Below are 24,202 nucleotides of genomic sequence, written 5' to 3'. Positions count from 1 at the left end.
ACAACAACAACAACAAAACAAGCAAATCAAGCAAACATAGACAAAGTTAAAAGAGGTATCCACTCACCGAAGATTGTGACAGATGCTTCATATTAGAGACACATTTATAATACGTTTTTATTACACGATGGTGCATCCAGTTCAATAATGTACCTTCATATCGATCAGATTTCAGTTGAATTCTCTAAATGATTATGTCTGCTTAGGGACTTTAATAATATACACATGTCCAGATCCCATGTCTTCACATATTCAACATTTCTGAGTTCCCACTTAAAATCTCACTTTATACATCAGCTATCAGTAACAAAGTGCAGAAAATTTGACAAACAAAAATTCACATTAACGAAATGTTTTTTTTCTTCAGGTGCTGCAACTTGACATTAATATAAAATGACTACATTACCACACAAAAAAATATATCACACAGCAGCACTTTAATGGTACATACTGTAGCTTACAATACAATGTTTGCACACAAGGTGACAGCAGTGCACTCTTCACCCATGCAATTGGTACCCATCCATACATAATTTTGTGCACATTTTGAGGCTATTCTGTTTGTTCCCTAGATATTAACCCAATATAGTTGCATCTTAATTGTTTAGTTATGACAGTATAGGTATTATCTGATAACATGCAATTTAGCTTTTGCCAATAATCCCAATAATTGTTTACAAAACCTGATTTTGAAACATTCATGATGGCCCTGTGATAGACTGGCGACCTGTCCAGGGTGAATCCTGCCTTCGCCCAAAGTGAGCTGGGATAGGCTCCTGCCCCCCCGTGACCCTGTTCAGGATAAAGCAGGTATAGATAATGGATGGCTGGATTCATGATGGATCAGTTGTTGTTGTTTTTTAATTGGGAGTCACAGTTCAGATCTGGTTTCTGTTTCCTCTGATGAAAGCTCAAATCAAAACCTCAGCTTTGAGAAATCACAATGTAATCCAAAGATAAGTAGGGACAATTAGCAAAGCATTGAGTCATTCCTGGCATGTGGGACCATTTGTTGTCTCAGTGAAACAATCTCTTCATGTGTGATGAATTCCAGAAGCTTTTGATGAGGTTGGAAAGACGCCCGCTGGAGGTACAAATAGTAACGTTTTTTTAAACAGTAGCCTATTGAAAAATAACAATACAAAAATGAAAAACAACAGCTGAACTGAGAGATGAATGAACAGACATGATGGTTCAGTGTCCGTTCCTGGTATCAAATAAAATGAAGACAATCTAAGCTCACAGGTGAATGGATCTGTTCGTGGAGAAAACAGGCACGTTGGGCCGTACCACTGTGCTCCACTAACCTTTAAATGATGCAGCGGCTGACTCTATTTTTAGTGTAACGGTCTTTATTTATAGTGTAATGGAGATATGGGTTTCGTAGCACTGATTCAAGGTTCCCCGTATTCAAAGTTCACGAGAACACAGCAGTCTGTCTTCTCGGTTTCCTTTTCAGGGGATGTAGGGGACGTCACTGCAGACTGGCAGAAGCTGGAGCAGTGAGTTGTTTACTGGTGTGCCTGTGTGCTCAAAGGTTACTGACGCAGTGTTCCCAGGCTGTTTTTAGTGCTGGGTGAAGAAAGCAGCCCCCTCTTTCTTCTGTACATTGCGGGTTATGAAACTGAGGAACAAATAGATTATTTTCCTTTTAATTTATTTGCCTAAACAGCTGTGCACTCTGGACACAGTGTAATTACATTTTATTAAATGAAACTAACACACACACACACACACACACACACACACACACACACACACACACACACACACACACACACACACACACACACACACACACACACACACACACACACACACACACACACACACACACACACACACACACACACACACACACACACACACACACACACACACACACACACACACACACACACACACACACACACACACACACACACACACACACACACACACACACACACACACACACACACACACACACACACACACACACACACACACACACACACACACACACACACAGTTCTCACTAAACTAATTTCTATTGTATGCTTTATTTTAGAAAGAACATGTATGATTGTGCATATTGTAACTAGCAGAAAATGTGCAGGAGCAGATTGTTCTCAGATTCCACTTCTGCCTTGTTTACAAAAACAACCTCAGGTTGAGACATGGCATAGAAATATCAGTATACAATAAGGTCTATACATCTTTACGATAAAGCAGCAGTATATAGAGAAAAAAAAAGCGGTATCGTTTTGGGAATAGACAAACATTCTGACACGTGTAAAAGAAGGTGAAACCTTTGATATTTAACGGAAACGGTTTTGCATGTGTGACTTGACGTAAGCTTGCCGGGGTCCATGACCTGGAGCTGCTATGGAAAGTCACATGTTTTAAGGCATGCACGGACAAATTACCTACAAAGTGTCTCCCCTTTCGAGCATTTTCCATCCAGGTGCTAAATAGACGGTGAATGATTGCATTCAGATGCTTGTGTGCATCCACCCACCCTTGTTCAAGGTATGGATTGGCTGAGAAAGCATGGCAGGCCTGGACTATTACGTAACTTTTATTACTTACACAGAGGAGGAGGAAATGAGGGAATTCCTCAAACTCCTGAACTAGTTTTGAGTTTTGTTGTTGGGCATTAACACCATGAAAAAGATGCAAATGTTATCCAGTACAGAACTTTTTGTCAGCCAGTCAAATTTAGAGAATCCAGACAGGCGTCTCAGTCTGATTGGCTGCAAATATCAACCAATAGAAAAATGAGGTATGCTCTGTGATGTCAGTGAAGTAATATGAGCTGCTATCTGACCACATTAAAGCTGACATTTTACAATATGTAAATTCCAAACTCTGGGTTTCACACTTAAAATATATATATATATATATATATATGATATTTCAAGAAATACATTTTACAGTGAAAATAACAGCAAAGGGAAAATATCCTTAATGTTTATGTGTGCTCATAGAGTCCCTACCAGGCTTTCATAACACCATTAAGTGCAGATCAACAAGGGCTCAAATATCCGTCTGTCTCTCTCAGACTGGAAAACATGGGATTCACAGAACAGGTGTGTACGACTTATTATGCCACCTCGCGGTCATGTGCAAAAGGTGCTTATAAATTCAGGGGCTTCTCCCGACTATAAGCACACAGCATGAGAAGAGGACACTAAATGGACTAACTCCCGAAAGGATTGTATATTTCTGCCTCTTTGCTGGATTATTACTTTCTTGAGGAAACGATTAAGGTACATCAAGATAACAGTGATTTTGTTTTTAAAAGGTGTCTACAGGTTCAGACTTAACCGATGTCCCAAGTAGTAAATTAATAATGTGTTTAAAATATATACATTTTATGTGCTATATACCTGAATTGAAGTATATTGTTTCATTCATTTATGCTGAATTAAAAAATACTAAATTAGAGCACAGATAAGTGATAAATGCTTGTTTTTTCAGTGAGCAGTGGTACTGAATGATGGCTGGCTCACTTCAAAAACAGTTTATGGCACAAAGCATTTCCACAACAGAACCACCTCCAAAGATTAGTCTACTTCTCGAGAAAACTTGAAGCTTGTCGTTATCCTCCCTTTCAGGTGTGCACGACTTTCTGCACTTTAAATATCACTAATGCACTGAGTACACTAAATATGAACTCCTTTTCAACCAAGGTTTTATAAATGTCGTAATAAAAAAAATTAAAAAAGTTATATTCGATGTGTGTCTGTCGTGAGCAGAAGTTCTGATCGTTGGTGTGTTTGCAGTGTGTTGTATGCTGTACACAAAGGCCTTGGGCAAATAGCATTAAGAGCACATCTTTCCATTTACGTAATCAGCCCAGGTGCAGAAATGGTTGGCATGAAACCCCAAGACGTGATGCCCTCTGCAGCAGTCAAATTCTTTGGAGCGGGCACAGCGGCCTGCATTGCTGACCTGATCACTTTTCCTCTGGATACCGCCAAAGTCAGACTACAGGTTAGACGCACTGTGTTTAAGAGGGCTTGGCACTAACTTCGGATTTGCTTGCTTTTTTAAAATCAGCTGCTAACAGTCCTTGAATGTCGCCCTGTTGCCCAGATTCAGGGAGAATCTCAGAAAGGTCAAGCGGCCAGCGTAGTAAAGTATCGAGGAGTGTTTGGCACCATCACCACTATGGTGCGCACCGAGGGGCCCAGGAGTCTTTACAACGGACTGGTTGCAGGACTGCAGAGGCAGATGAGCTTCGCCTCTGTCCGTATCGGCCTTTATGACTCCATGAAGCAGTTCTACACTCGAGGCACTGAGAGTGAGTATCACGTGTCCATCGTACCGCACAAACAAGGCACTTTCCCTCCTTCTGCTTCAGTGTGACTAACGTATATGCTGCACAGGTGCTGGGATTGTTACTCGGCTCATGGCGGGCTGCACCACAGGGGCCATGGCCGTGGCATTTGCACAACCAACAGATGTGGTGAAGGTGCGTTTCCAAGCTCAGGTGCGACTGGCTGAGGGGGGGAAGAGATACAACAGCACCATAGAGGCCTACAAGACGATTGCCCGAGACGAGGGTATACGAGGCCTTTGGAAAGGTACATGTCCTGCTTGATAAATTTCCTTTTATTATGACGATTTCCTCTGTTGATTTTGAAAAAAACAATCCTCTGTTTGTTCTCCAGGCTGCATGCCAAACATCACCCGCAATGCCATTGTGAACTGTACAGAGCTGGTGACCTATGACATGATCAAAGAACTCATCCTGAAGTATGACCTCATGACAGGTGAGGCGAAGAAGCAAGCGAAACACCACAGAAGGATATCAGTCCAAAAAAGCTCACACGTTCATCCACATTACAAATGATCAAAAACTGTGTCGGGATGTGACTTTGCTTTCTGTTCTTCCACAGACAACCTGCCGTGCCACTTCACAGCTGCCTTCAGTGCCGGCTTCTGCACAACAATTGTTGCTTCTCCTGTGGACGTAGTTAAAACACGCTTCATGAACTCAGGAACTGGCCAGTACAGCAGCGCCAGCAGCTGCGCTCTCACGATGCTGAGAAACGAAGGACCCACATCCTTTTATAAAGGGTAAACACACGCCAACATGACACCGAGGCACACACCAGTGAAATAACCTCATTGGAGCACTTCTTTACTTTCCTCTTCTTTCACTCCTTCAGGTTCATGCCTTCTTTCCTGCGGTTGGGGTCCTGGAACATCGTGATGTTTGTGTCTTATGAACAAATTAAAAGAGGTATGACCAGAGCACAGCAGTACTGGGAGTCACCGTTTTGAAAGCAGCTTGTGAGGCTCTTTTCAGTCAGGACTGCACAAACTCAACGGCCTAATCTGCACCACGATGCAGTGGTGACTACTACTGACTCAAGGTTTGAAACGGAGGCCCAACAGAGAGCTCCATACGGTTTAAGAGCCCATGGTCACATTTCCGACGTGGCTCAGAGGCGGACTTCATGAGTTGTAAGAGCTCACGTGTTATAAAGACTCGTGACAAGAAGACTCTGCGGGCATTGTTGCAATACCAAAATGATTTAGAGTATAAAGAGACATTTTTTGAGTTGTAACGGTCAATACTTCCGTTACAAGGAGCTCCTACAGGTGTAAAAGATGGACATGAAATGCTGAATCCTGAGGGGGTAAGACTTCTACACGTACAAATTGAAACCTTGATAAACTGGGATTTTAAGGTTTACACGAATGAACTTGAAGATCACATGAATCATATGATGTCATGTTCTGTGTTATTTAGGTTTTCCATTAAAGAAGAAGAGCTAAGCAGTGACCACTTCTCTAGTATGTCCCTTACATTGTCTTCAGTATTGTAGATTGTTTATGTTGTTCACCATTGTTAGTGGTATGCATTCAGGGGTTTATAGTTATTCTAAACAGTATGATTTGTTGCTGGTCGATGAGTCATATGTATGTTGCACACAATTAAACATAATGTTACAATTAAAGAAATAAAGTGGCAATTTTTCCCCTTTTTGTCTGTTATTGAATTGTATTGTAGCTGCTTAGTTTTTCTACAACAACAAAAACCTGGAGTATACTTTAAATACTGTGATTAAAAAAATCTCACTTAAGAGAAGAAATGAATTACACTGCTTGATATATTGGTGCAAGTCATTTTGAGAAATTGAAGTATGGTCAGTTTTTCAGTTTCCTTGTGGTAGAAATCAGCTTTTTAAAGTCTTTGTGCAAATGTGAAAATTAAACAAAAACACATCACATCTAATATGTTGATGGTTAAGGTAAGATAAGCCTCTGTGACACGAACAGAGGTGACACTCACTGAGTAACTGAAGGTGCCAAACAGAGTATAACGTTAATGTTGAAATAAATATTCTGAATTCTGAATCTTATAATCAAACTTTGCAATAAGCTGTTGAAAAATACAAATTTTCAATAACTTATTGTAAATTCAGCATATGACTGTATATGAAAAATTACATGCATTTGAAAATCTAAGCAGACAAAGCTGTGAAAAGAGAAAATGTCTGATTGACAGAAAGAAGGAAAGGTTTTCCTTCGACACTGTGTCTAATGAATAAATGCAGCTTTGTTTAGAGGGTCTCAGAATATTTGTTCCTGTAGACGCAGTTTCACAGTTGTCTCAGTCAGACATACAGGCACGGCACGGCACCATCATACAACATGACATGTCTGGAACATGTTGTCCTACATGTGAGGTCCATATGTTCTCCATATGTACATGACATACACCAGCACTGACTCGTAACATAGAAATGTACAATCCATATATTCTATATAATATGACAACCTTGTCTATCATACTTCTTAACTAATAATACAACTGCATCACTTTGCAGAGCCTTACCAAAAGAACATAGTTGGATATGAACTGCACTGCTCAGATAAACAATACTGTGTACATTTATTTTCAAAATGACTTATTACATTTTTTTATATTCTTTTTAAAACCTCTTTAACTGCTTCACAGTATTAACCAACGGTAGGTTTCAAGGCCGCGCCTCATTAATCAATGCAGGAACACGTTTTCACAGAAAGCTGTGGTGAGATGATTACCGGTCTGAACATATGGCTCTCATTTGGTGTGCAGTGCACGATGTCTTTTTGTATTTTCAGCATGACTCAGCACTTACTCTGGTAGTCTAGCAAAGCTGTGCAGACCTCTAAACAAATGAATGAATTAATGAAATTTGTTGAAGCAAGTTAGACAAATAATTTTCTACAGATGAAGCAGTTATTTTTACAAAATAAAATACAATGAATGTTCTGATGTTTTTGTACGCGTGAAGACATAAAAGAGAGGACGCCTGATTATGAAGTTAAGAAGACAGAGGGGCAGCATGTTCTAAAATCTGTGCCTTCACACACCAGACAAATCCAACCACAAGCTGTTTGTCACGCAGACACACAACTTTACAGTCGTCCCATTTGACCAGCAGACAGCCAACATGCCCCACCTGCAACACATGCCTGACTGTGATTTAACTGCATCATGGCAGTATTTAAAGCAGTGGCTCTCTTCCACACACTCCTTCACCCCGTCCAGTCATCGTTTCAGACTCAGCAATTCGTTTGGATATTATCAGTTGGAGAGCCCTTTCAACTTTCACACATCAGATTACGGTACAACTAAAGTCTTTAATGATTTTTCCTTCGTGCATTATTGTTAAAGCTTTGTTCCACTGCTGATTTTGTTTTGAACTTCTTTGTGTTTTCTAGGATTTGTAGTATGATTTTAAGACTCATCACTTTTGAAAAATATTCTATGGAAAAACAAGGAAACCAATTTATAGGTGGAACGAAATTCAGCCAACGGGACACCTTCAGAGAATCCTGATCTCTAAGGTTTCTGTCCTAAACTGCATCAATAAAGGTAAGAACAACGAACCAAAGTTAATCATTAAAAAGATGTGTAGTAAAGTGGAAGAAATGATTCTGTGCCAAGCTTTTTTTTTTGTTAATGTGAGGGGACAGGATGTACTGAAGAGCTGTTTTTCATTCAGCATCAATAAATCCTCTACTTAAGGATGTTGCTTTTGCTTAATGGAGGTGATAAATGAGCTCATGACACCCACCAGGTGGAGACATAGTTAGTATAATGAGGCAAACACAAGAGCAGTTATGATCAGGTAAGAAAGTCAAATTCAAAGAAATAAAAAATAAATAATCAACTGCAAGGCAGGTTGTAACTCTTCTGTGTCACTTATATACAGATGCAGTTTCACATTCATCTTTGGATTGAATGTGTTTAGGAAACTTTTCTTCCAGATTTTGGAGAAGCTTCTTGTCCTGCCCTTATTAATAAGCTGCTCTTCAGTCCTTGTATTGATCAAAAGACTCCTGGAAAATGGTTGGGTTTGCACCGGCAGATGTGCCGCCATCAGCAGCTATAAAGTTTGTGGGAGCAGGAACTGCAGGGTGCATCGCTGACCTGTTCACCTTCCCCCTGGACACAGCCAAAGTGCGGCTGCAGGTGTGAAACTATTCACATGTACTACATCTACACAGACAACTAAGATTCTTTAAAACATGTATGCATTACCCAGAACCGAAGGAACTAAAGAGTCTATAATAAATCTTATTCTCTTGTCCTTAGTCACTTGAGTTTCTGTTCTGTCCAGCACAGATTCAAGGAGAGGCCCGAGCCTCAGCAGCCACAGAAAAAGGCCCTGCAGTGAAGTATCGTGGAGTGTTTGGTACCATCACCACCATAGTGCGTACAGAGGGACCCCGGAGTCTTTACAGTGGACTGGTGGCAGGACTCCAGAGGCAGATGAGCTTTGCTTCTGTGCGAATCGGCCTCTATGACTCTGTTAAACAGTTCTACACTAAAGGCTCTGATCGTGAGTATCTACGGAAGTACTCTGAGTTGATGTAGCCGAGGGAGCCCTACACCTGTCAGGGTTGACATCTTCCTCTTCACTGGTTCAGATGTTGGCATCGGCAGTCGGCTGCTTGCGGGAAGCACCACAGGTGCCATGGCGGTTGCCTTTGCTCAGCCCACAGATGTTGTGAAAGTGCGCTTCCAGGCAGAAGCCAAATCTCCTGGGAACGCTCGACGCTACTGTGGCACCATTGATGCTTACAGGACCATTGCCAAGGAAGAGGGCATCCGTGGTTTGTGGAAAGGTAACTTGAGTTGAAGAAATTTCTGTCTTGAATGTTTGTCTTTCATTTTTTATAAGTCTTTTATATAACATTGTCCCGCAGGTACAGCTCCAAACATCGCACGCAACGCTATTGTCAACTGCACAGAACTGGTGACATATGACTTCATCAAGGATCTGCTTCTGAAGTCCACTCCCCTGACAGGTGAAACAGTATAACACGATCCAGTTGAGTGATATAATACCTGAGTGTTTTCCCTTCTGGAGTTGTAACGTTCAGCCTGTTCTCTGCAGATAATCTGCCCTGCCACTTTGTGTCAGCCTTTGGAGCAGGGTTATGCACAACGGTGATCGCCTCTCCTGTTGACGTGGTCAAGACGAGATATATGAACTCTGCTTTTGGCCAGTACAGCAGCGTACTCAACTGTGCTGCTGCCATGATGAGCAAAGAGGGTCTGAGTGCCTTTTATAAGGGGTAAGCACTAACTGCACGGATAATATCGAAAGAATTAATGAGGACATAAATCAAACATTCATAAAGGAGGCTTTAAGAGTCTGTAAACAAAATGACAGGTATTCAGATAAATGGGCTGCAATCTATCATGTTGTTTTTCTCTCTCTTGAGGTTCATGCCATCTTTCTTACGCCTTGGCTCCTGGAACGTGGTGATGTTTGTCACATATGAGCAACTGAAACGAGCCATGATGGCAGCGAATCACAGCCGCACAACTTTACTGTAATTTTCATTGATGTTGGACCACAGTTTTGTTCAAAACAACTCTCTTTACTTTTTGTTATCTATTCCAGTGTATATTTCAGCTCAAAGTATTTCAGACTGTATCAATACTCTAGACAGGAATGTAACTACATTAGTCTGAGGAGTCCAACAGCTGCGTTTAAAATGATCAGTATTTAAGCATTAGACCTTGTTTGATGAGGCACTTCCCCTCAGTGGAGAGCTTCTCCGGGAACTGGGTGTCAAAGGTGATGATGAGGTCACCTCTCTGGGAAGGATCCTTGGACAGCAGCATTCCCTCTCCAGTCACCACTTTTTTGTATGTAGGGCTGTTATGTTATTACAAACAAATCAGAATCAGGGAAATGATAACTAATGCAGGTAATACACAAAATCAAAAAAGAGTTCTATAATTGTACCAGTTTGAGAGTTGTTACAAAAGAATTGAATTTTTTGTCACCTCTTCTCCTCCTTCTGATCTTTAAATATTTGAGATGAAGGTCAAATTAATGGGATTAAAAAATACAGTATTAACTGACTCTTATTCAGTTTTTCACTTTGGTCTCAACATAGGAAAACACTTACTGCACAATGTCATTGATAGGAATACAGAGAAGCCTGCCATCTAGTGTCTGCACGTCCACAGAGAAGCCGGTCAAGGCCTGAGGGGAAGGGAACCAATTTTCAGCTTCAGTGTTTATTCTACTGAAACCAAAGTGTGAGTAATATATTATACAATAATAATTTTCAAACTTTTAGGGGACTCACCATCGCCAATGAGATCTTAGTCTTGTAGAGGAGGTCATTGTGTTGTCTTACGAACAGAGGATCACTCTTCTGTCGCACTATGAACACAATATCTGCAGGGATGCTGTTTGGTCCCTGAAGGTAAAATACAGCAAAATACAGCAAGATGATTTCCATGCATAGTTTGATAAAGAATAACTTTGTAGATGTATTTTCTTTTGGCCAAAATTGATAAGATCATTTTAAATAAAAAGCATTATCCAGCCATTATCATGGGTGAGCTATTTGAAGGAGACCTCCTTAAAAAACAATCTGCGAGAGCAGAAGACATTATTGTGGTAATGAAGAAGATCCAGTTGAAATTATAACACTTCATGCATGAATATTAAAATGCTATCTTTGCTTACATGTTTATATCAAACCCTTATTAGCTATTATCTATACGTCATTCAACACGACCCAGTCCTGTATTCTGTGGCCAACAGTCAGAGCAAGTTTACAGTTTCAAGAGTACCATTAAAAAAAAATTATTCTTCAGTTATACATTTTATCTAAACATGAAGACATTGAATCTAAAAATGTGATACAAAATGATATGTTCAAACTTGTTGAAAGCAAGGCACAGATATATGTAAGACAATTAATAATTCCCTTATTATTCATATCATCCCATACTGAAACACTGAAAGCTACAATTGTCTAATATAATTTCCCATTTGTTGAGAAATCAGCTCTTTGGGGCAACGGTGAGTTAAACCAGCACCAGAGACAGCGCCATCCTCCCATAAAAAGATACAAATAAAACATCATATCTGCTGATGAGATCCCTCTCCTACATCACAGACATCAGACTGGGTGAGTATTTAGTGAGGCAGATTCATGGCTGTCTGAAATCTTAATTGAAAATGGTGTTCGAGCAGTTCAGTTAACCTGATCTCCCTCTCTGGAGAAAACGATTCTCGCGCCTTCATCCCATCCAGGCTTTACATCTATAGTGAGGATCTTGTCTTTGATACTGGATGTGTAGCCATCTTCATTCATAACCTGTGAAATAAGTAAGTCATTGCACAATGTCTAAGGCATAAAAGAATATGTATTTGATTTGGTATGTTTGTTGGTTAGTCATATCTATATGCCTTGAATCAGCTCTCAGTCAAATGAATGTAAGAGTTATTTAACCATTTAAAGGCAACGGGATGTGAAAAGATAGTCATCTCATAAACAGTAGCTGTTACCCTGCGAGATATCTTAATCTTTTTTGTGCATCCGTGGAAGAGATCATCGAGGGACAAATGAAGATCTCTCTCTATCGGGGGATCCTGCGCCTTCACCACTCCTGGTTGTAGACCACCGAACTGAAGCTGCGTATCATATTTATCGAAGTCTGACAACAAAAATAAATTGGGATGAATGCAGCTGGTGTGAAAGTTGAAGACCATTCATTGTATGGTCTTTGATTCTGTTTTTCCTCACCTGCAAAAGGGTTGTCCCCTCCAAAAAACTGTTTGAAGGTTTTGCCTGGATTCCCGTGGTAGATATATTTTGATGACCAGGCCCCGCCGCTGCCAAACTCAGGCGGGATACCACCTTTTAGACCCCCCTCTCCAAACTTGTCATAGGTTGCCTTTTTTCGAGCTGTCAAGCAGAAAGAATGGACCTTGTTCAAGACACATAATTCCAATCTGCACACATTAAATACTGCCAAAGGTTGATTAAAGGTGGATCCTTGTCAGATAATTTTAATGACATGTAGCTGTAGACTTTGATTAGACAAAGTCCATGCATACCACACATTAGCTTTATATCATCACATCTGGGTTAGATCACTTGTTAATGCATCGTTGAACATATAGTTTCCTCTCAGTATGAAGGTGCTACTGCATTGTTGGATTGTTTATTTGCTTTTAAGATTATCTTGAGGCATAAGAGCAGAGATCAATCCGTTTTCACAACATTAAAAGCTGTAAATAAATATGAAGTTGGTTAATTCCCACTTTTTCTTGCTGTACATTACTTTTGTGTGATTGTCAGTAATGTTTCCATCGATTTTTTTTTCCTACCTAGTTTAAGTTGTATGTTTATCTTTAACCTCATTGAATATTACAAATTTCGACTTCAATATTTCAATCAAACACATTAAGTTATTAACACGAGTACCATAGATAATTGACGCAAATTTGCTATTACAGCAAAACTATATAACGCGGTGGGTTGCATTTGTTAAATAAATAATCTAACGTCAACATACGAAGTAAAATAAACTTCAGGCTACTCACGGTCGCTCAAAACATCGTAGGCTTCACCCAGCTGACTGAACTTCTCGGTGCTTCCCGTTTCTCTGTTGCTGCTCGGGTGAAACTTCAACGCAAGACGTCGATATCTGCGAAGAGAAAAGATGAAAACTGCGGCAACAAGCACAAACGGCCTGATGTGCTTTTTACATGAAGTTTTAACATCTATTAAGTAACTTACGCCTTTTTGATAATCGCATCTGTTGCGTTTGTGTTTATTTCCAGCGTCTCGTAGTAATCGCCCGTCATTTTGAAATCAAATACTCAAAACTACATTCAAAATTCAAAGTAAAAACCAATGTGTCGGCAGGCTTGGACACAATTAAGTTGGCGAGTTAAAACACCGAGCAGCAGTTGTTTAACTTGGTTTCTAAGGTAACGGCCGTTCGTGAGAGTCTCGCGAAGTTTGCAGAATTGGCTGAACAAATCACGTGCAGGAAACCACACAGTTCAATGATTAAAAACAGTTTTTGACTCCTATGTTAAAATCCGACAAAAACACAACTAAGTTATAATGCGTTTGTATTATTGCTGTGTTGTAAAGTCACAGTGGAATAGTAAATAATATGAATAGGAAAAGGCATAATACTTAACTATCTAAAGTGGTTTTCTGCTGTATCAATGCCAGCATTTGTTTTAAACTGAGTAAGCATCTGGGGTGCCAAAAATGTTCAGTAGTTTATATTTAAATATTCACTAGATGTGTAGAGCAAAAACCAAAAATAATTATGACCATGAATCTACTATTTTGACAGAGGGGTCCCTTTGAAAGACATGTCCACAAGATAATGATCCTTGCTCCACCTTGGTGACCGTTGCTCAAGTCTGTGGCCCTGGGTTGCTCTGCTTTTGCAATGCAGCCTTGCTACATGTTCATACACTTTTAATGCTCCCTTTCCATGAATACTTGGGCTACATCAAACCTTAGCAGACAATCGGGTATGAAAAATTGCTAGATCCCAATTAAGTGCAACAGCTCAGAGCCCCTGATGTTGTACATGCTGATCTGCTGGCTTGGTTTGTTTTCTGAGACCGTCATTAGTTCGATCTGTGCTTTTCCTGCAGGGACAAGTCAAAATGTCAGCAATGAAAAAGACCTATTACTGTAGTTGCCGCTATAACCAGGCTGATTATAGTCAGTTAATCATTACATATGACTGAGCGTCTTCCTGCTTTAAGACCACAGGAACAGCATTCAGTATTTGCTCTGAATAGAAGTCACAGTAGTTTTGATCTGCATCTATGGTTCCCACAGTGTTGCCACAGCTGAGACTTAAAAAGATCACCATCACCATCTCTGTACTACTGAGAGTATTAAATCTTTGATTTATAATTCAATGTCAATAAGACGCTGATGAATTTCTGCAGCCGTGACGGGTACATTTTTATTCTTTCATTTAAAATCATTCCAGACAGAAACGTTAAGGACTACTATGCTATACAAATTGGACTCTCCTCCATGAGTTCACACAAACATTGCACAACATTATCAGTATGATGAAATTACCACTTAGAGGTGGTAGAGGAAACGGCAGATGCTCTCCATTGATTCTGTTAAAAGGTGGTGCAGGTGGATGTATATTTTATTAGCGATTCAGGACTCATACCAAAAGTGAAGATATTAACAGCCATATAAAAGAAACATGAATCCAATAGAAATAAATATTACAAGTCATTGTGGATTAAATATACATGTAGAATCATCACTAACAAAAGATCAATGCCAAAAACAAAACGAGCAAAAGAAAACAAAGTCCTTAAAATGTTCATTAAACCCCATACCAAACTTAACTAGATCAGCCCAAAGCCAAGTAAGCCCTCTACAATGTAACTCCAAAAGGCATATATCTCCATATCTAATGTTTACAGTGGCCTTCATGAGAAAATCCTCCTCAATCACTATCATCAAAGAAATAGTTGCAATCTACGATATATGTTTTCTTCAGGAAGAAAAAAAATAATAATCAAAGATCTATCCAAATAAAAAAAGTAATAGAAAATGGAAGCCAAGGTAAAAAATAACCCATCTCAAGTGATATGTGTGGGAAGAGGGGAAGGACGGTATTGTAGGTGGTGCAGTCATGTGTTTGTGTGCTGGTTTGTGATGATGCGAGACTGTGTGGGTTCAGTGTGTTCACTGGTCATTAAATGCTGGTGCATGTTGGGAGAGCTGGGACTCAGCTGGTACATCAAAGATGAAAACAAGCTCATGGCTGCCATTCCCAACTTCAGCTGCAGCGTGGGTGTAGAGCATACGTGCCTGCACAGAGCTCTCCCAAATGTTACCAATATACTTCAACACAACTCAAATGCATGCCTTGCCAATCAGTTGCAACAGCACAAAAATTGGTAATTGACAAATGCACACAACATCCACATCGTGCTTATTACGCTTAAAGCAATAATGAAATTTTTAAAGAATTTCTTTAAACACATGAATCTCGATTTGAAGACCTAGAAACACATCTGAGTTTGATTCAAAAAAGTCCTCTTAAGATACAAACTACACCAAAGTGACTGATCACTCTTGCACCACTATCTGTGTCTGAGACGATAGATGGAGAGAGTTGAGCTCCAGCTGTAAATACTGTTTTAGTGTGTGAGCGTGTGTGTTACAGTGCAAATATTCAGTTTAAGGTGGTTTCGGACTTTCCGAACATCCCGATGAGAGAACAGGTTTCCACAATGGTGAGAATAACGGATGTAGTGTTGTCTTTCAGGCTGGGGAAGGGAGGTGAGTGTAGTGACGGGTACATATACAGAAAAACTGAATGGGTTTCACGAGATTAGCAGGAACAGCCTCCTTCACTGACGGGCTGCTCTGGTGGCTTCTCCAGTTTAATGTCAATCACTGAAGGGTTCAAGAGTTAAGGAACATCACAGAATGGGAAAAAAAACAACATACTGGACTAAACTAAAAAACATAAGTAAACAAAATGAATAAATACAAACAATACTGACGGTGTTAATATGTTTAGCAAGCTGTTGGTTGATGTGTGATTCAGACCAGTTAGAATACTCAATTAGCTCATCATCAAACTGTCTACCAAATGAGGCAACTTTATGTAGAAAACAAACTAACTGTATTGACCTTGCTTGGACAATTCAAAATTAATCTTTAGTGGTTCTAATGACAACACTGACCGAACCAAAAAAACTATCTGAATGGCCTTAATGGTTTAGCCTTTTTCTTGGTACTATGGTCTTGCTAAAAATGGAGATAAACATAAACTAGAGACTTAACCGATGGCCTATTCATTCCATCCAACTTTACAATCATTAGTTATACAAACGGGGCAAGAATACACCAAATTCAACCAAACTGCAGAAACTCATAGTTGGACTGAAGGCAAACAGTCTGGACGCTCCAGTGACTCAGGATCCTAAACCTCTTAACGTACAAAGTGGAATTACAACACAGGAATAAAATCTTACATATTGTACCTTTAAAACTCAAGAGGGGGATATTTTTGGATTTATAAGATGGTGATCTTAAATATTCTTTACACGATAATTTAGGCTGTATTTATCAACATATTGTACATTGTATTGTGTTTTAATTCAAGGTTGAGGATGTTCCTGAACGCCATGTTGAACATTGTTTACACCACCCTTGAAGCATATCAACATTTTGGTAGAGATACAAATAACTCTTTATTAAATACATCTATTTGGGATTTTTTTTCTTTTCTTATTTAATAAAACCTAGAGCTACCACGCAATTTTTTTAAATTATTTCGGAACAATTTTCATTCATCTCTAAAAAGGTTTTGATATTTAAATACTCAATGGTCTGCGGTTATGTAGTTCTTCTTTGCCATAACGGTCTAAAAAGCAGTTTACAATGTTTCCAATTCAAACATTCAAACACTGGAGGCGACACAGCCACCAATCAGCTGCTCACCTGTCATCGGCAGTAACTTGGAGTTCAGTGTCTTGCCCAGTGACAAAGAATCATTAAGACGAGTGTGCAACTCTGAGCCGCACTCACTTTCACTACTACGGATACATTTCAGTCGAGAATTGAACAACCTTTTATGACGTATTGGAGCGTCTGTAGATCCCACATACTACAAAACCTTTCAGAGCAACCTCTCAAGCCTATTTCACACCCAAAAATATAGATCTTTGGAAAAGAGTTACTTTAGTAATCGAGTTGGACCACAACATGTGTCTGTGCTGGTAAAATAAATCTAAAGGGACATGTGGGTTAAACAACAATAACGAAATGTCACCATGAAAGAGACCGTTTACATGACATGACACAAGAGAGCGAGGAGACTTCCTGACTCTGTTCTGTCACTTCAGACACTGACGTGTACACGAAGGATACTGTCCTCTCTACTCTTGTCCTGCGTGGTATCCATGCCAGGGAGGGCGGCTGCCACGCGACGGAAAAGCTGGAAGGGAAGAGAACCAGACGTATTCTGTCAGACGAGGAGTACACTTAAAGCATGACAACAAATACAAAATGAAACCAAGATGGGCGTGCTGTGTGTAATCCCATGACATCATTCAACACAATGTCCACTTGAAGCTCGCACAGAAAAAGACAGCATTTCCACATTTGATCTGAATTCAGCAGCTTGTGACTGAACCACCTCAAGGCCATTTCTGTGCCGAGCAAGTGGCTCGAAAAGGATGTAGTTGTGCCTTACTGATGTCTTCCGCTGCTAAAGCTTGGCAGATTTTAAGTGATTGATGGATCTGAGATTTGATTGAGATGTGAAGCATACACGATGATGCTGAACATGCCTAACCCCTTGAAACAGTTCATATGGAACTAGACTTGATTTCATGCAGATTTTCACAGCAACCAAAATACTGTTACTGTGGGAATCAGTGGAGCGCAGGTAATTGGTTTGCAAGCTCTGACCCCCCCCTCGGGGTCTTTGTGATCGAAAGTTGCTCAATACAAATCTTTACTTGTAGCAGGTGAGGAAGAGCTTGAAAAACAAACCCGTAGGCCTCATTCACGACCAGAGGAAGCTGATGTTTGAAGCACACCTTCAGGCGCTCATGCGTGTGTGAAACAGAAGCCGATCAGAAGAGAGCATGAGCACTATGAACACGCGTGTGCGTGCACACACGGGCACGCACACACACACACACACACACCCCTAAGGTGCACACGCTCTACCTGTTTGACATTGTAGCCTGTCTTTGCACTTGTTTCAATAAACAGAACATTCATCTCTTTCGCTCTCTGTTCTCCCTCCTCTGTGGTTATCTGTCTGTGATGAGCCACCAGTCAAAGCCAACAGCACACAAACACAAACACCCACCGGGACACGCACATATTGCCAAAGACATGGACACAAAGACAAGGGGGGGGGGGGAAACAAAACAGACTGTGATTAATTTTGAAGCACATTAACAAGCCGTGCCCCTTCCTGCTGTTACTGCCACCATTGCTCAAAACCAAAAGCCTCCCGATGGACCTTCAGGCTGTTCAGTATGTCATCCGATTCAAAGAGGGCTGAAAGTAACAGCTCAGCTTTTTAGGAAAAACATATATTCGCTTTCTTGCTGAGAGTTTGCTCAAGAGATTGATATGTTTCTCATATCAGTAATGTAAATATGTAGCTGCAGCCTCTCGGCACCAAGACTGGGATTAAAGAAGCTCTACCTAAAAGGTAACAGTCTGCTCAACAGCACTTTTAAAGCTCACTTATTTTAATGTCATAGCTTGCATATTTGCATACCTGCCAACACTCCCTTTTTTTTCCAGGTTCTCCCATTTAAAACCATTTCGCAGCATCCTCCCGCAATTTGCATAGCCCTCAAACTTTATTTGGATACTCAACATACAGATGCTTGTCTGACGTTACCAATAGGTGCCAGATGATCTACAAAACACAAGGTACGCACAATCCATACACTACAGACAATATTAACCCAAATGTCACTCGTAGCCCGACTCGAACAGCAGCTTGGGCGTGGCTGCTGGTTAACGTGTAGTCTTAATGGGCCGCATTTCAGTCACTATTTCATATACGTCCTGCTGTCTGACGACAGATACAGAAAATATGTAAAGGAGATTATTTTCATAGCTAGAATCAGTTCACAGTTCCCGAGCTAGTAACCTTTAGAGGTGCTGGTGCTTTCTTAACCCTCAGCAACAAAGTGAAAAACAATTTCCAAAAATGTTTAAATATTCTTTTAAAATTAGGACAAGAAAAGATTGACGATCTAAGAGTGATTACCAAAACTGGTAAATACTTCTACAAAATGATTATTTAGGAGGTCAGCCTCTGACCTCTGTTTTAGTGGGAGGCCTTTGGAGGTGGAGCCCAGGCGGCAGCATCGGCAGCAGGAGGACAGAGCACGACTCACACACACACACACACTCTTACCTGCTTTACGTTGTAGCCCGCTTTCGCACTAGTCTCAATAAACATTACATTTAGTTCTTTGGCTTTCCGCTCACCCTCTTCAATAGAAACTTGCCTGTGGTAGATAAAGGGGTTAATAGATGCACAGCGAAGAAGACAATGCAATTTCATAAAACAGGTGGATAAAATATATTACACAGCAGACACTTTCAGATCAAATATAAGACAAGTCAGTCAGAGCTTTTACATTCATGAAAAAAAAAAGTTGTTCTAATCCCATGCTGTTTCAGGAAAAGCTGAGGACCTCAGTATTGACAGGTCAGCGGCAACAATCAATTACTTCATTGGTATGCTCCTAATGAAGAGCCCTCTCACAGAGAGGCAGGAAGAGGGAGGAACAGATTACCTTTTGTCTGCAAGGTCTGTCTTGTTTCCCACCAGCATGATAATGACATCGCTTCCTCTTTCCGTTCTCACATCATCGATCCATTTTGTGGTTTGCTGGAAAGAGTTGACGTCTGAAAGAGAGACGAGGGGGAAACAGGAGGCAGGAGATGAAAGACCTCAGCTGTGAAAACAGACGGGTTTGTGACAGGAAGACAATCAGGAAGGGCGACTACAAGTCATACACATTTTGACCCAAATCCTTTGTGTATAATTAGAATCTTTCTTATATGAAAAAACCTTTACTATCAGTAATTATTACTAATCAGATCGAAATTTGTTCATAAACACATGAAAACACAGTGCACATAACAGAGGACAAGGCAAATGTGGCATGTTTATGAAACATCCCAGTGGACGGGCAATCCACCTACTTGTGATGTCATACACTACGACAGCAGCGGCAGAGTCTCTGATGTAACTTGGGATGAGGCTTCGAAATCGCTCCTGCCCCGCCGTGTCCCACAACTGCAACCTGATCTGTGGGGCGGGAAGAGGAAGGGGATGGGACGAAAAACAAAAGAAGAGAAACAGAAAAGAAAAACAAAACAGAAGGGATGAAAATAAAACAAGAAAAAAAAAACAAATAGACAAATGAGGTAAGGTAATTGTGACAGAAAGCAAATTGAAAGGAAACTAAATAAAGTCAGACTAATGGGAAAATATACAGAGAGAGCACAGTGCATGCAGGTAGTGAATGATCACCAGAGAGAGCAAGCTGTCTGGGCCTGGGGGAGAAAGAAAGAAATAATCACCCTTCACTTGTCATCAACCCTCCTCTCTTGATCAAGTAAGGTGTCATTTAAAAACAGTGATGGGAGAATAGATGGAGGGGGAGGAGGGAGAGGAAGAAAACTTGTGTTGAGGGAGGAAACCAACAGAGAAAGGTAGGACTGTCCAGAGGGGAGGGTACAGCAGCCTGATCACAGTAGCAGGACACTACAAATGCAGAGTGTGTTAGAGAGAACATAACTCAACCGTTAAAGAGAGAGAAACACGGTCACGCGAGAGATCAGTATCCGAGTAGCCTTTAAGATTCTGAGCACCAAAACCTGACAGACACACAGACAATTTGTTCTGGACAAGAACAATAAAAACAACTGGTTTAGTGGTGGTGATGAAAAGAAACTTACTGTTCTGTCTTCAAGGTACATCGTCTTTGACAAGAAGTCTATTCCTATTGTGGCCTGAGGATAGATCACAATTAGTCAACTGTACAGAACTACCTTCAATCAGCATTAATGATGATATTAAGATATTGTTGTCAAGTAATTACAAACAAGTGGCGGTGTTAGTCTCACTTGATAAGTATTGTCGAAGCTGTCATACATGAATCTGGTGATCAGCGAAGTCTTTCCCACTAAAAAACAGAAAGAAACAATAAAGTCCTGAGAGTGCAATGATGACAGTCACTTTTTTAGGTGAATCAGTTCTTATTTAAAATTAACAAAATGATGTGGCTTTCTAAAGAAGGGCTGCAAAGAATCCATGTACTTGTCGATTAATTTACTGATTTTAGACTATATTATTTCATTTTATATTTCTATTGATCATTAATTGAAAACTAAAATACTGAGGATTGAATTCAACATTTCTCAGAGCCCGAGCTGACGTCAAACAACTTGTTTTGTCCGACCAGTGGTCCAAAATGCAAAGATATTCCATTTATAATCACAGAAAAAGACATGCAGCATTCTCACATTTGAAAAGCTGGCTCGTAGCTACTTGGCATTTTTCCTCGATAAACAACTTTAACCATAGTATAAATTACTATAAATTATATCAATAAATTTCCTGCTTATCAACCAAGTGGTTAATCCAAAAATGATTGCGAACTTGCTGATATTTCCAAGTTCGATATCACTTACAGCATAAGAGTACAAAGAGGGACGGTCATACGGTTGCTCCGGGACAGAGCTCCCCAGCCTGGGACTGTTTTTGCTGAGATTGAGTTACATTATCAGTTACAATGAGCATAGAGTGATGGTGACATGGCTAAAGCCAACACTGCTGTTTACAAGACCACAAGGAGCCTCAGCTGATCACACTGTCGGACAAACACAAAGTCTGTCTTATCTTGATGGGAGGGGAGAGTCACATTACAGGACACAACACAGCCGTCACCTTTTCTACTCAAATTTAACTTGTGTCTATGTTACATATGCACAGAACTGATCAACTACATGAGTATCTGTGTTTATAATGACCTTATTATGCCGATCATTTATTTCCGACCCGACGATATGAATCCACTGTTAATTAATGTCATAAAATTCCTTGTTTCCACTTTCATTCAGCTGTTTTAGCACCACATCAAAGTCTGGCTTCATATTAAAATACACAAAAATGACCCCAACAAGTGATGCAGTCAGGAATGTCGTTTTTGACATGGGCTTTTCCTTGGCTTGGTTTATATTTGTTTCGTGTATTTGTCTTCAGTATTTAAGTAAAAAAAAAATAATAATTCTTTAACATAAACTCAATTATTTGAGTTATTTTGGTTTGTTAATCATGTCTTCTTCTTACTATTATTATTTGGGGTTATCCTGCAACTTTACACAGTTACACAAGTATAGGACCAACATGCTGTTGGAGAGGTCGGTGGGTTTTTCTGTTCTTTTCTTTAATCAGAGCAAGAGAGGCGGCGGGAGCCATGGGGTTTGTTTTTGCGTTTCATTAGCTTGCTTGCAAAGGATGAACATATGGATGTGAAACCTCTGTATCAGCAGATTCCACATGTAGTGGAAAAAAAAAAAGTTGGATCAGTTCATTTATATTCTACATAAAACGCCAAATTCAGCTTTCCCCGTGGACTTTGTTTCCGCAGACTGCTGTAGAAACCATGTAAGCATTGTATTGGACTACAACAAGCAACGACCCCACACCTTTACCTCTGGAAATAGACACGTGATCGTTAACTACAGGCCTGTACAGAACAACCCCCCCTCCTACCTCGCTCGTATTTCTTCCAGTGTAAGTGAGCCCTGTGTCCATTTTGGCTGGAAAAGTGGGGGGTGAGGAGGGAGACTGCAGGAATGCTGCCGGGCAGGTTTGGACAAATGGGGAGCGTCCCCCCCGGTAGAAAAACTTGATCTACGTCATCGTTCAATGAATTTGTGGACTTTAAACCCGAGGCTGAGCAATACTTCAACACACTGCAGTAAATATAACAACAAACACACCATGCAATATGTGGTGAACTTAGCCGGTAGCTGAAGCCTCTAATTACCAAGTGACACTTGTTCGTAGCTTTTGTAATCGCTGCTGTTCCTTCATTTAAAACCGCCTCAGCTCGCCACGCGAGTTAACTAATAAGACATCGCTCGCTTTTTCGGAAGAACATGAATTTCATGTCCGTACAGAACAGCTGTTCAGGTGCCAGGTCTGACGACACGCAGCTAATGCTAGCGAGCTAACCCGGCTGACGTTAATCGCCCGACCGACCGAACACGTCCGGCCATCCCGCATGACGTCATACTCACCACTCTGCTCCCCGAGAAAGACCAGTTTGAATTTCCTGAGCGGGTTTCCGAAGTCTCCGGCCGTAGACATGACTGGACCAAACAAACCCTGGCGCTGCTTGTCGGGAGCTCCGCCGGCTAGTCGGCTAATGCTGAGCTACCCAGTTGTTGACAGCGATCAAAGGTCGGGGATGTGTGACGTTTTACCGGCTCGTTTACGGTCTCAGCGGGCCACCCGGCGGGGTTTCCTGCTCCACGGTCACTCCCGAAAGCTTCAAGATAACTTTTCGGTAACTCACTAACTACAGCTACAAGTCCGCCTTGCTCTTTACTTCTCTGACATGTCTACCGTCGAGCCGCCCTGGGCCACTTCTTCTTCAGAGGCGAAGTTAACACCGTCGAACATACCGGGAACACCGTTATGCTGCCCTCTACCGGTGGCGGAGAAACAGGAGGAGCGCTGTGGCGGAGCGCGGCGTATTTTTTTTTTTATACAGCCACTAGAAGGCGTACTCGCACCACAGCCAAGATTTCACGTGTTCAGCGAGTTTTATGATCATCTTAATTAAGAATTCTCTTGAAAGTGGCCTTAAATGATGCTGAAATTACGTGCAAAAATCGGTGAGCGTCAGTTTTCTTATTGAGTATTATCCGTGCCTCCTCGGTGGAGGGCAGTTCATTTTAGTTTTCTTGGTTTGCTTATTTTTCCCTGTTAGACACCCGTAATTGAGTCTGCACGCAGACACAGTTGGCATACACTCATGATGTACTCCAATGCTACGCAACACTTGTGGACAGAAGAGGTTGAGTTTTGCAGCACCCTCCCTTGACTATTACATTTGCTGTTGAAAGAATGGCATCTCTTTTTGTTCAGTTCAGACTATTTGGAGCCATCACTTAATGTGCACATGTACCGTGTTATATTCGCTGTGTTGTGTTGGTAACCTCTCCACGTCAAGCCAACTGGCATTAATTATTCCTGCGAACAAAATTAAATCACAGCTATGGGTAGCAGGGTGTTGGTGTGAAAGTGGAGGTCCCAACTTGTTCTAGGTCTATTATGTTAGACGAGTTTTTAAAAATTTGCATCAGA

The 24,202-nt window shown here is 40.8% G+C and overlaps 4 protein-coding genes across 9 annotated transcripts; 2 read left to right on the top strand and 2 right to left on the bottom strand.

Annotated features, from left to right (window-relative positions):
- Positions 1-141: 141 nt before the first annotated feature.
- Positions 142-13,197, bottom strand: dnajb13 (DnaJ heat shock protein family (Hsp40) member B13). Of its 3 annotated transcripts, none has more exons than XM_069700485.1 (9): positions 13,051-13,197; positions 12,855-12,958; positions 12,052-12,213; positions 11,814-11,962; positions 11,509-11,622; positions 10,600-10,713; positions 10,417-10,493; positions 10,021-10,160; positions 142-792 (listed from the first exon to the last, which is right to left on the bottom strand). In XM_069700485.1, the coding sequence occupies exons 1-9, from the start codon at positions 13,116-13,118 to the stop codon at positions 626-628; spliced, it is 1,095 nt and encodes a 364-aa protein (XP_069556586.1). In that variant the 5' UTR covers positions 13,119-13,197; the 3' UTR covers positions 142-625. The 3 variants fall into 3 exon arrangements, with proteins under 3 accessions (XP_069556586.1, XP_069556587.1, XP_069556588.1); XM_069700486.1 differs by having other exon boundaries at positions 714-1,084; XM_069700487.1 differs by lacking the exon at positions 142-792 and having other exon boundaries at positions 10,001-10,160.
- LOC138622039 (dicarboxylate carrier UCP2-like) lies at positions 3,144-5,978 on the top strand. Its single transcript, XM_069700484.1, has 7 exons — positions 3,144-3,251; positions 3,840-3,978; positions 4,081-4,288; positions 4,374-4,571; positions 4,659-4,760; positions 4,887-5,067; positions 5,160-5,978. Exons 2-7 carry the CDS (start codon positions 3,853-3,855, stop codon positions 5,272-5,274), a joined length of 930 nt encoding a protein of 309 aa, XP_069556585.1. The 5' UTR covers positions 3,144-3,251; positions 3,840-3,852; the 3' UTR covers positions 5,275-5,978.
- Positions 7,538-9,835, top strand: LOC138622041 (dicarboxylate carrier UCP2-like). 2 transcript variants are annotated; one of them, XM_069700489.1, is made up of 8 exons: positions 7,538-7,611; positions 7,708-7,861; positions 8,306-8,461; positions 8,615-8,831; positions 8,920-9,117; positions 9,199-9,300; positions 9,390-9,570; positions 9,721-9,835. In XM_069700489.1, the coding sequence occupies exons 3-8, from the start codon at positions 8,336-8,338 to the stop codon at positions 9,833-9,835; spliced, it is 939 nt and encodes a 312-aa protein (XP_069556590.1). In that variant the 5' UTR covers positions 7,538-7,611; positions 7,708-7,861; positions 8,306-8,335. The 2 variants fall into 2 exon arrangements, with proteins under 2 accessions (XP_069556590.1, XP_069556589.1); XM_069700488.1 differs by having other exon boundaries at positions 8,241-8,461.
- Positions 13,198-14,226: 1,029 nt separating the features above from the next.
- rab6a (RAB6A, member RAS oncogene family) lies at positions 14,227-23,497 on the bottom strand. Of its 3 annotated transcripts, none has more exons than XM_069700482.1 (8): positions 23,131-23,497; positions 20,950-21,008; positions 20,782-20,835; positions 20,023-20,128; positions 19,611-19,722; positions 19,226-19,319; positions 17,203-17,269; positions 14,227-15,720 (listed from the first exon to the last, which is right to left on the bottom strand). In XM_069700482.1, the coding sequence occupies exons 1-8, from the start codon at positions 23,198-23,200 to the stop codon at positions 15,656-15,658; spliced, it is 627 nt and encodes a 208-aa protein (XP_069556583.1). In that variant the 5' UTR covers positions 23,201-23,497; the 3' UTR covers positions 14,227-15,655. The 3 variants fall into 3 exon arrangements, with proteins under 3 accessions (XP_069556583.1, XP_069556582.1, XP_069556584.1); XM_069700481.1 differs by lacking the exon at positions 19,226-19,319 and adding an exon at positions 18,010-18,103 and having other exon boundaries at positions 23,131-23,496; XM_069700483.1 differs by lacking the exons at positions 19,226-19,319; positions 23,131-23,497 and adding exons at positions 18,010-18,103; positions 22,601-22,910.
- Between the last annotated feature and the right edge of the window lie 705 nt (positions 23,498-24,202).

The sequence above is a fragment of the Brachyistius frenatus genome, unplaced genomic scaffold, assembly GCF_029030835.1.
Source record: "Brachyistius frenatus isolate BFR_SWC_R1_liver_20210118 unplaced genomic scaffold, ASM2903083v1 Contig_34, whole genome shotgun sequence".
NCBI lineage: Eukaryota > Metazoa > Chordata > Actinopteri > Embiotocidae > Brachyistius > Brachyistius frenatus.
This window is presented reverse-complemented; position numbering and strand designations above follow the sequence as displayed.